Genomic DNA, 12,656 nt, shown 5'->3' with positions numbered 1-12,656 from the left:
TTTGATGGAATTGCCCAAGAGAAGTCTGGCCATGCACATATGTGAAAGATGAAATCTCCAAACGACAGGAGTGAAAATCCAGCCTCTTTAACCGCTTGAAACCTGTGGTAAACACTATTAATTCTGCAAAAAGGATATCAAAACAGAGGTTAGTTGAGATTGTGAGTTAGCTCTTTTTGATACGCATATGTTACCTGAATAGAAAATACTGACTTCTTAAGCAGTAGAAAAGAACAAAACATGCAAGAACATTACTGTTACCACACCCTAGAAAAATATCCAGATCTCTCCTCTACTCAATTTTATATTTCTTTGACAACATACAATGGAAACAAATGTTCTTCAGATGGTAAAATAACTCAAAGCTCTCAGAATGCTGAAACACCTTTTATTATGCACAAGCGGGGGGATCAGGTGGCAACTCTGAGTCTTCACAGTGCTTCTATAACAGAGGAGGAGATGCAGCCACACAGCAGCATCTTACCCTTCTTTGACTACCAAAACAATGGTGGCTAGGCTATGTCTGCCAGCTGCAGCTATGCCAGCTCAATAGGTAATTGTACCAATTGTACCAACTTGATTCATGGCTTTTCCAGTGTCCATTCCTAAAATCAGAAACCTGATTTACTCTTATTTCTATCTTGCTAACCTGTCTCAGTCGAAACAAGCTATGGCAGAAAAGATTGAAACAAATCTGGTACGTGACTATAAATACCTGGAAAACAATCATACAAGCAGATGACATGGCAAGTCAGAGGAAAATAAAACCTTCAGCAGGATAGAAGTGATAAGCAGTGGTGGGATATTAAACTTGTTGATTAATATAGCTGCTGCCAGAAGAGGACATGACTTCACTGCTCTATTTAGACAATATGTAAAAGAACAGATGCTAATGCCTGAAACTGTACCTCTCCATAACCTAATATATTGTTTCTGTGAACTGTGATTGTACTAATGAAAGAGAAAAATGACAATTAATCATACTTTATAGAACCATAGACTATCCTGATTTGGAAGGGACTCAAGGATCACCAAGTTCTGCTCCTGGCTCTACACAGAAACACCCAAACATTCAAGCCCAGTGTCTGAGAGCACTGTCCAAACTCTCCTTGAACTTTGGCAGCTTTGGGCTGTGCCCAATGCCCTGGGCAGCCTGTTCCATGCCCATCGCCCTCTGGTGAAGAATCTTTCCCTAACCCTCACCTGCCCCTCCCCTGACACAGCTCCATGCTGTTCCCTCGGGCCCTGTCACTGTCACTGAGAGCAGAGCTCAGCGCTGCCCCTCCGCCCCTTCGAGGAGCTGCAGTCACCATGAGGCCTCCCCTCAGCTCTTCTGCTCTGGGTTGTACACACCAAGGGGCCTCAGCCACTCCTCACATGTCTTGCCCTCCAGACCATTCACTATCTTTGTAACCTTCCTCAGGATGCTCTCTAGCAGCTTTACGTCCTTCTTACATTGTGGCACCCAAACCTGCATCCAGCGCTCAAGGTGGGGCCCCACCAGATCAATGCAATCTTTGTAGAACTATGAATGTATCTGAAGTGAAACTGAGAAGGTAGGAATACACTTAATACTGCATGCTGGTATTAAAACTCCTCATCCACAGACAAAAACACTCAGCACACATTTACACAGAGAGGCAAACCTTCTGATCACCCAGCTCTTGTGCTGCCTGTAACTGAGTCTCTAAACTCTCCACTTGAGATGTTACAGTTTCCTGTACTTCCTGAAAAGATTTCTGAATGGTATTTAAGAGCCTCAGAAGTTGTTTGCTCTGATTAGGAGAAAGATCCTGGGCGTGTTCAGAAATGAAGAACTGAACATCAAACGCAGTGGACTCCAGTTGCATTTTTGTATGACCAACCTCTGCAGCAGTGTTCTGTAAGTAAAGACAAGGAAATGAATAGCAAGGAGGACATATTCAGCACAAATAAAACACACTATCACTACTTTCTCCACTTAGCTCCTGTTCCAAAATGCTTTTGAGAGACTCTTTAGCCACAGTAAATCAAATCTGTGTCAGAATCATTCCAGTACATTCTATCAAGGGATGTGAATTTGTGTTTACCTCTGGCACAATCCACATGCAAGTAATAAATAAGATGACTTTGAAAACCTCTTTTTTTTTTTTTTTTTCCTTTTCATGGATGTCTGAGAACTGGCTGTCCTTCAACAATGAAGAATTTATGGTGAGTATGCACTGACTGAAATGGCAGGTTTGGTTTAAGTTTTCTAGGTTCTAGATCTAAAAACCTAGAAATGTTAAAATATTCACTTGAACGTATTCGCATTCTTAACTCCACAATGAAAAGCTCTATTTCTAGCAGTATATCAATTTCAGTTTTCACTCCTTGCAGCCCCTGTGACAATACAACACAAGCTGGAACACTATTAAATTGCAGTAAAATTAAGTTATTTTTAACATTTACACACACAGAGGTGTACGAACATTGCTAAAAATTCTTTCAGTTTGTTTTTCATAGCTCAATTCACTCAAGTGGGTAATTAAGAGGTTGGTGTTTTTTTTAATCTTTCTCCATCTTCTCACAAGTTAATTAAAGTTAATTACAATTAATGAAACTTCAGTACAGAACATGGATCTTATGCATGAAGATGTTTTAAAAGATTTAATGTTAATAATTGGAATATCTGTAACATCAACTAGATTTCCAAGAAGGGTAAGATTTATTACAACAAATGCAAGCACAGAATTGATAGTTTTCTCAGTAAGTCAAACTCTCCAAAAATTGTAAGGAGAAAAGGCAAACCAACAATACGTAATTAATGGATCATTAAGTAATTGCCTTCCAAGTTAATGAGCACCTATACAAATACTAGCTAGTAGTTCATAATACACAGTAACAGTTATCAGAAACACCAACATCTGCCATAAGGAATACTTACTTTGAGTAGCTTTAAACTTTGCTTCATATCTTCTATGTCATCAGTATTCACTTCGAAGTTATTCATGATTTTATTGTGTTCAGTGATCCAGTCTGAAAATGTCTGGAGTTTGCTTAAAAGTTGCTGGTTCAATTCTGCAAGCTTAGACTAGGAAAGGGAAGATGTATATTCATTTATTAATGCCCCTGGAGTCTTGCCACATTTTCTATCACACTAAATGAAATCACGCATGTACTTTATATTCAGATTAAAAAAAAAAAAAAAGCTTTAAACTTTTTAGCTGAATTACCTTAAGAAAAGCAAGACAAAACATACAAATTTACACTGATAAAACATACCATTTCCAAGTCAACAGAACAGACTATTTGTTTTGCTCGTTTTGAAGATGTATCACAGACCACCAGAAATGCTTCCTGCAAATAGTCATGGCTTATCTTTAGCTCTTGAAGTTTCTCTTCAGGAATATCTTTGTGATGAAACTTTAAGAACTCTTCTGTCAACTTCATGTCCTTTTTTAGGATAATTGCAAAGGTAGCCAATCCTGATTCAAACGACTACAAAGAGAATATATATTCAAAATGCATTAAGCTAATAAGCAATAAAGACATTACATCTGATTTACTTTAATTATATTTTAATTCTCTATTTTCCCCTCACCCCATCTCAGGTCCTTTCCTAGCTCCCACCACTGAGGTACAAGCATAAGGAATACTTTACTGACCTCTAGTTGTTCTAATTGTTCTTTTAGTATTTCCAGGTTGCTACTAATAGGCTTCTGGTTTTCTAGGTGTCTTTTCACCTCTTGAAGCACTGCCAAATGTTCTTGCATTTTCTCTGTTAACTTTAAACATTTCTGTTCTCCATCAACCTGAAAATGGGTTTTAACAAAAAGGTTTTTGAAACCAACAGACACGAAAATGGGCAATAAATTTTCTTTTTTCAATTACAATTTGTTTTAAATTATTTATTTTTGGAAATTATTTTTCCAGTTTAATTATTGTGTCCAACAGTTGGAAGGATTCATGCAATTCCTTTGACACAGGGCACACAACATATACCAACTGTTGTTACTTACCATGCTAGTGAAGTTGTCATCCAGGACTGCTTTTGTTGTGTGAGCAGGCTCAGTAAAGCCTCTGGAAAGGTTGTCTGTCTTGTCATGCACCTGGTCACTTTTCCAAGCACCAGCTGTGTCATCTGCCAATGTTTTCTCTTTAGGAATTTCTGATCCAAACTCTGATTGCTCTGTTGAGAAAAGAGCACAAAGCCCATCTACTTTGCCTTTTCCTTCATGTGCTGTGGTGATGCCAGCACCCTGCGAGCTCATAAGCAAACTACTTATCAGCTCCTCTAATTTCCTTGTACTTTCATCTCCAGATGACATTTTTAAAATTTTCATAAGTTCAGAAGTCATAAGATTTGCAGTAGGAGTTTTCACCTCTTGTTCTGTTTTACTCTTCATTTCATCTGGATCATTCATCTTTTGGTTACAGAATTTCTGCTTCAGAATATCACGAAGAAGATCAGGACTTCTACAATCAGGCCAAAGCAATGAAAGCGCATCAGTGTCCTTTGTGTCTGTGCATGGTGTGGTATCCATTAATGCCGCTGTAACAGTATTGCTTGTTTGCTTGAGTTGTGACTCTCTGGACATGTTGCTTCCAAGCTGGGTGCTTCCAACCATTCTAAGTAAATTTTGCATTAGAATTTTGGTATCAGAGTAACTTAGTGGTTCACCTTCCTGCTTGCAGTAAGTATGCCCCAACTTTAATTTCCTTTGTAATATATTCTTTAAGTCTTCCATTAGAGTGTCAGGCATTTCTGGTGACTGTGAAAAACCTTTCTTTACTTGAAAATCTTCGGAAGGTCTCATTTCCTTTTGTAATGATTCCATGCATAATTGTTTTTTGAAACCATTTTCAAAGGAAGAAATCTCGCTGGCCATGAATTTTTCTCCTTTTGCATTTTTCAGTGCTTCACATTCTTTCTGGGCAACATTATTCCAGTCAGCCTCTATGCTACTCAAAATTGCAGAAGAAAGATCAGTGGTATGTATATGATTCCCAGAAGGTAGCACTTCAGTCTCATCCCCTGATTCTTTTGCATTCTCAGTGCTTCCTAAAGCACCTGCTTTTATGAGGGTAGATTCATTATCATTGCTGTTCTTGGTTTCTGAAATGTCTTCAAGAACATTGTCAGCACTTTGACAGACAAATGTGTCTTTAGTTGTGCCAATTTCCTTTGGCTTCACTGAAACAGTTGGGGGGAAGGAGTAACCATTAAATTCACTTGAATATACTTCTTCCATATTGAGCAGAAATTCTTTTTCATTCTGTATACCATTTTTCACTTGTTCTATGTCCCTAAGGCAATAGGATTCAGCTTTATCCAATTCTGAATTGCTTTCTTCTTTTAAGCTTGTTGTATATTGTTTTAGACAAGATGAAATATTAAAATCCCTCTTAAATTCAGCTGATATCACACCACCTCCAAAGTCAGGCTGAATTTGATCAGTATTTACTTTTTCATTATTTGAAACAGTTTCTGTATCAGTTTTAATTGTTGATGCATCAAATATTTCCCCAAGACTTTCCATACAAATGGGACTTTTATTTAGCTCCATGACACCACATTCCTTTATAATATTTACTCTATTTTCTGCCAGAATTTCAAAATCTCTTTTTATTTGACCATGCTTCTTATTAGTAACTGGATGTACTTCATTGCAAAGTGAACTACCATCATCACTCACATAATGCATATCTGTGAGGAATTTACTGCCCTTTTGGGATGAACTTGCCTTTTGTTGTTCCAAACCAGTCACATCATTTAATGTTTTTTCCTCCACAAACACTGCTTCTTTTTGTCTTTGCCCATGATTTAAATGTAACATTGGTATGGTACTATAGCTTTTATTCAAGCTGTGAATAAAGTGTTCTGATAGAAGCAAATTTGTCTGAGCATTTTCATCATCACCAGTAGATTGCTTTGTAATTAGGAAGGGTGTTACACTATCGACAGATGTCATAGTGTCATCAAGAAAGCATGTTTTATTATATTCTTCACTCTTACAGGATATCCATTTGGTGTCAAAGGTATTTTCAGACTGAATATGCTCAGTAGTATTTTCTGACATGTTTTCACTTTTGATAAAAGTTCCGTAGTCATTTTCTGTTTTTTGTTCCTCTTCTTCTTTGCTTGTACATGTAAGATCAACACAACTTTCCTCGTAGATATCTGATGCAGTTTCACATTTTCCCAAATATAGTTCTCCATTTCCATGGTCAGACTGGAATTGCAAACTACACCCTGACTTGTGGCCTAAAGAATAGCAATAGTCATCAATATTCTGATTATTTTCCTCACTATTTTCTATGTCTGCTACAGAAATTAACATCTGGTCATCTTTGTTTTCACATTGATGATGTGAGTAAAAATTATCTATTTCTTCTTCACTGTTAGACGCAGTATCAGAGTCATCATAACTATCATAATCCAGACACTCATAATCATAATCTTCCTCGTCCTGTGTTCCTTCCAATTCATACTCATAGCAGTCACTTTCTCCTTTCATTTCATCTTCTTCATTTCTGTCTTGCTGTATTTTTGTTTCATACCTCTTCAATAAAGTAAAGCATTCCTCCCTTCTTTCTTCACTGCCCAGAGTAATTGGTAATTTTTGTTCCTCTTCAAAGTCCCTTGTTCTTTCCCTTTCCTCTTCAGGGATTGTTTCCAAAGTTTCACCACTTGCAGAAGCTACATTAACACTCTCAGTTAGAGCTGTCTGATTCACATCTCTAGAGTAATGGACATTCTCTCCAGCATTAGTTGGAAGTTCTTGATAAGAGCTGTTCTCTTCTCTCAGAGCTAACTGACCACCTCTCTCCTCTAGAAAACCTAATGGAACATTCTCTGGCTCTGGTGTATCATCATCCCCTAACTGTAAGGTACCAAAATCATCATCATCTTGAGGGGTGTCATAGGAATCATTGTCATCAAATTGTGGAGTACCATAGACATCACTGTCATCATCATCAAACTGAGGAGTTTCATAGGCATCATCATCATCATCAAACTGCGAGCTGTCCTCTTCCGAGTCTGCCTCACCACATTCATGCTGCAAGCAGCTACTTTCAAACTGTGGGATACTATCATTCCCTTCTAGTGATGAGTCAGAACTACTGTCCCCAAGTAATAACTTGTCAAACACAAGATTGCTTTCTTCTACTGATAGCCTTTGTGCTGTGCTGTTACTGACCCCTTCAGGTGGCCCATCATGCGTAATAGTATTGCTTTCCACCAAAGGCCTCCACTGTATTTCTCTACTGTCTTCTAGACATAGTTTACTCCGGAAATCAATACAACTGTCCAAAGATTGCCTGCCACGTCTACATGGACAGCTCTCTAGAGGTGGCCTGTTATGTACATCAGTGCAGCCCAGCAGAGGTTGCTCGCTATATCTATTACCTTCAAACTGTAGTATGTCACCACACTGACTCTCTGATTCTTCCAGAAGTCCATATTCAGTATCTGCATTGAAGGACGAACCAAGACTTCCATGAACATCATCTTTCTCGATGTTATCCAGTGCCATTCTATACCTGTCAGCTTGCAATATATGATGATCATATTTTGTGCAGGTCTTTTCCAGGTCTTTCCAGGTTTCATTATCTGACAAGTCATTCACACTCAAGGAATTGTATAAGGTTTTATTGTTCCTGTTTTCCTTACCCAGATTATCTGTCATAACAATCTCTTCTTTCTCTGTATCTGACATAAGATTTGGATTTGAGTCATTTGGAAGAACTCCTTCAATGTTTCCTGAATTTGCTTTCTGATTATTATGCTCATACACCTGTAACGGTGTCCACTCAGAATCCTCCAGAAGACTCTCGAGTGCATTTCTGTTCCTGCAGTTTTGAGTGTTACTTTCTACATTTCTAAGTTCTGCAGGTTTAGTTAACAGCATCTCTAGTGTAAACTGTGATTGCTCAGTACCACTATCGCTGCAAACATCTGGTCTACATATGTCTTTTCTCTGTGAACATGTATAATTCCCCAAATCTTCAAATTGAATTAACTTCTTATCATCAAAAGTATTTTCAGCACCTGAAGGAACACCTTGAACATTGCCTGTAATATTACTGAAGTGGGCATTGCCAGCTGACTTTAGATTAATTTCTTTCGGACTTATGTATTTGTTGCTGAAAGCCATTTCTGACACATCCCTACTGTATGCAGAACTATCTCCTTCCAGAAACATACTGATGGCTTCTTGCAGTTGTCCATCATATAACAGAAGTCTTCCTCCAGTGTTTGCATCCATATAACTATTTACCATCAGATAAGATATGAATAATTTCTTAGCTTGGTCTGAATTATGACATACAGGGTCTTCTGTGCCAGAATCTTTGTGTTCCTCCTCACAGTCATGAAATAAAGATGGCAGGAGATCATATGCTGATAACCATTTTGCAGCATTTTTACAAGGGGATTCTAATTCTTCTACACTGGGCATTTTATCTGGTAAAGTCACGCTGTTCAGAACAGACACAGTATTGATGTCTATTAACCCTGATTGTGCAGCCCTATCTAGACTGAGCACTTCGCAGGTTTCTGGAATGTAAAGCGCAGCTATTTTCTGCCTATCACTTAGTATTTTGAATGCCAGCTCATTTGTTATCATTTCTTGGTGCAAAGATGTTGATATTGGGAATATTTCACCTGTGTCAGGCCATATTAGTCCAACAAAGCCTCTCTGTGCTTCTAACACCAGAAGTGCACTGGTAGATGATATTAAATTGCATTGTATGGCTTCATCAACAGTTAAGCGTTGCCCAGAATTTGGACAAAGGATTCCACCAGTTTGAACCTGATGTGTGAGGATCCCACAAGCAGTGTCCTGACCTATAATCCCTTGACTCATGGCCTCTTCCACAGTCATTCGCTTCCCTGACTCAGGGTCAATTATACCTCCAGATATTATCTGAGACCCCAGCAGCCTAAACATTGTTTCCCTGTCAATGAGTCCTTCATGGGCTGCCCTCAAAATAGTTATTTTCCTTCCACATTTGAGTACGATTCTACCTTTTTCTTGTGGTTTCACCGGTAGGAGTCTTAACCCTGTTTCATCATGTATTATGCTTCTATGAAGCATCTGTTCGAGGGAAATCTTTTCAGCACAGTTAGGGTCTATAAGATCTTTACAAGTGTCTTGTCTTTCCAGAAGCTTTGCATATAATGTTGGAGAAATCAGGTTTCTCTGGAAAGCATTCTGCAAAGTCAGGCGCTCTCCAGTAGATGGCAAAATCAAGTGCCCACTTGAAAGCTGATTCTCAAGAATTTTAATAGCCAAAGGTTCTGAAATTAGACCTTGTTCTAAAGCTGATACAACTGGAAGATTTGATAATGCTGACTCTGAAATAAGCTTCTTTGCACTACTTAATTCCTGCAACTGCAATAGCGTCTGCTCGTCAATTAGGGCACAAGCTTTAGCTTCTTCCAAATCATAACAAATTCCTAATTCTGGAGAAATTATTCCAGTAAGGATCAGCTGATTCTCGAGCAACCTAACTCCAGTGTCATAGTCAATAAAACCTTTTAGAATAGACTGAAAAATTGAATGGACTTCTCCAGTCGTTTGGTCAATGATACCAGCAATGACTTTATTCACCTAAAAAGAAATATAAAAGAAGATGCATCATTATTTTTAGACTAATTTTTAATTTTATTTTGCTTTTGAATGCATGATAAGCATAAGAACTTGTACTTACCAGGACTAGAAGAATGCTGTGAATGTTAGCAGCTCAAATGCACAAGTGATCTATGTCAGTCATTGAACAGCACACGATGTGATAAAAGATTTAAAATCAACATGCATCTGTGAATTGAAAACCTATGCTTTGCACACATAAATAGGGTTAGTGAAAGACAATAGAAGAGATGATTGCAGAGTGAGCAAATAGAACATATTACCTGAAAGGCAAATTTTCATGCTCTAAATGTCTGTGAAATGTTAGAACTTCTGAAACAGTATGTGATTCAAAACAACCATGCTACTCATGTTTACAGCATACAGCACTTCTGTATATACATCCAACATTATGGAATCAGATATTCTAGCACCAAATAATGCTTTTAGTTTGCATGGAAAGCATGAAGTCAGTCTGGCAACATTATTTAAAATAATTAAACAGACACTGCCTGTAAACAAGAAAACTTGTGCACAACATTTTTTCAGAAATCCATATTTAAGACTGAGATCCATTAACAAATGGATGTAGTGTCTCAGAGTCACTAACATTATGCGCTCCCATTTTTATATCCAGAGAAATTTTAAGAAAAACTGAAAGTAGATTTCTTCTGGGGACACTTCTGAAGGATATATGGGAGACATTAACATTATTTTATGGTATCCTTTCTGCAGCACAAACACAGACTAATATAGCAGTCAAAGAATGGCTTTTACGAGAAGAGTTAAGAGATGAATGTTTATCTTTCTTCATGCAAGGCACAAATTATCAAGACTCTTCACAAAAAAAACCTGATAAGTAGAGTATTCATATGCACAGGTAAGGTAACACTCAGTATTTCATAACAAATACACAAAACTTTCAGTCAGTTAAACCTTAAAATCCTTTTCACACTGTTAATTGCAGCTTCATTTTTTTACCCATCACGTATGGTTTCAAAACCATGCAGTAAAACTCAAAAGACCCTGAAATCTGAGTTTCCATCTTGCTACCTTTTCTTCCATCTTTTCATCATCCAAATACTGCGCTTCCTGCAGTTGCTTCAAAGCTTCATTGGATAACAAACTGTAGCTCTCCTGGAGGGATCTGACTTGTTTTTCCATTTCATCTCTCTCTTCATCTGTCATTCTATTAGAAAAGAAAAGAAAACAAAACAAAACAAAGGAGGTCTTTTGAAAAATTTGTAGTCAGATTACCTTTAGTTAAAAAAAAAAGGAATAGATAAAAGTAGTCTGAAAAAACATAGCTTTATTATAAGCTACAATCTGTTTATAGCTACTCAGGAAAAAGAGGTTAAATTAATCTACGATTTACTTTGAATTATAGCAAAAGCTTTTATCATTTGCATGTTCCTTTGCCAACTTATTACCAGTGAAGACAGGTAACACATCTAGCAAGTAGTCATGAAGTATCTCAGAAATTTGGTAGCGTATTAAAATCACAGAATCACAGAATCGTTTGAGTTGGAAGGGACCTTCAAAGGTCATCTGGTCCAAATCCTCTGCAATGAACAGGGACACCTACAGCTAGATCTGGTTGCTCAGAGCCCAGTCCAGCCTAACCTTAAATGTCTCCAGGGACGAGGCATCAAGCACTTCTCTGGGCAACCTGTTCCAACGCCTCATCACTCTTATTGTAAAAAACTTTTTTCATTTTTGAAAATCTCCCCTCTTTTAGTTTGAAACCATTTCCCCTTGTTCTGTCACAGACCTTGCTAAATAGTCTACATAGAATAGACTCATAGAATAGAATAGAATCATACAATCATAGAATCGCTCAGGTTGGAAAAGACCTTAAAGATCATCAAGTCCAACTGAAACCTAACCATACTACCCTAACTCTAACAACCCACCACTAAATCATGTCCCTGAGCACCACATCCAAACGGTTTTTAAACACATTCAGGGATGGTGACTCAACCACCTCCCTGGGGAGCCTGTTCCAGTGCCTAACAACCCTTTCCGTAAAGGAGTTTTTTCTCATATCCAACCTAAACCTCCCCTGCCACAACTAGAGGCCATTTCCCCTTGTCCTGTCACCTGTCACCACTGAGAAGAGACCAACCCCGCTCTGACTGCAATCACCTTTCAGGTATTTGAAGAGAGCAATGAGGTCTCCCCTCAGCCTCCTCTTCCCCAGACTAAACAGCCCCAGTTCCTTTAGTCTTTCTTCGTAAGGCATATTCTCCAAGGCCTTCACAAGCCTTGTTGCCCTTCTTTGGAATAACACGATTTTAGATGAAAATGAAACAAATTTGAGATATAAAGCTGAAATATTGATTTACTACTAATTTTTTACATATTTTGACTTCAAATGACAATTACCATCTAGCACCCTTTAGGTTGACCAGAGGTACATAAACCTAACCAAATTCCTGAAACAAATAAAACTTAATCAACCTTTAGCCAGAATGGATGACAAAATTTTATTAAAAAACAAAACAAAATAACCACAAGAAAATCTGACATATATGTACACGAAGTATAATTGGAACTATAGAATGTGAATATGTTTTCTTTATAAGCAAACAATATGTACTGATTCTGTTAATATATTTCATTTGAAAAATGAAAGCATGGCTTACTTGTCACTGTGTTTAGCTAAAAATGCCTGAGTAGTCTGCAGAGCTTCAGCTATTTGTTCTTTCTTAGCTGACATTTCTTCAAGGGATATCTGAAAAATAAACAACCTGTGTTCAAGACTTAACTATGCACAAATATAAAAAGAAAAGCAAACCAACAGCACAATATTTCTAAGTGTGACAAAACTCCATAGTGTAGGAATTTGAAATTAAAAAAAAGAAGCCATTCTTAGAGCTATATTATTTATTGTGAAATTACATCATTTATGTATGGTTAAGTCATTGCACTAGGTCTTTCTGTAAAATAATCTGAGTTAGAAAACAATTTGGAGAGACAAACAATTTATTTAAAATGTTACCTGTTTAAAACTTAATCATGTAAAACCACTGAGTATTTGGCAAAGTTTAAAGTAAATTT

General features: G+C 37.5%; 1 protein-coding gene across 16 annotated transcripts in view; it reads right to left on the bottom strand.

The window, feature by feature from the left end:
* The window catches only part of DST (dystonin), a 299,648-nt gene that overhangs the window by 100,856 nt on the left and 186,136 nt on the right, over window positions 1-12,656 (bottom strand). For all 16 annotated transcript variants that reach the window (XM_021391636.1, XM_021391639.1, XM_021391637.1 and 13 more), the window contains 2 exons: window positions 12,242-12,330; window positions 10,650-10,785 (listed from right to left, as the gene is read on the bottom strand). In XM_021391636.1, the coding sequence (XP_021247311.1) occupies window positions 10,650-10,785; window positions 12,242-12,330 (225 nt within the window). The remainder of the gene's footprint in view (window positions 1-10,649; window positions 10,786-12,241; window positions 12,331-12,656) is intronic.

The sequence above is a fragment of the Numida meleagris genome, chromosome 3, assembly GCF_002078875.1.
Source record: "Numida meleagris isolate 19003 breed g44 Domestic line chromosome 3, NumMel1.0, whole genome shotgun sequence".
NCBI lineage: Eukaryota > Metazoa > Chordata > Aves > Galliformes > Numididae > Numida > Numida meleagris.
Note: the sequence above shows the minus strand (reverse complement) of the source record. Positions and strands in the feature narration are given on the sequence as shown.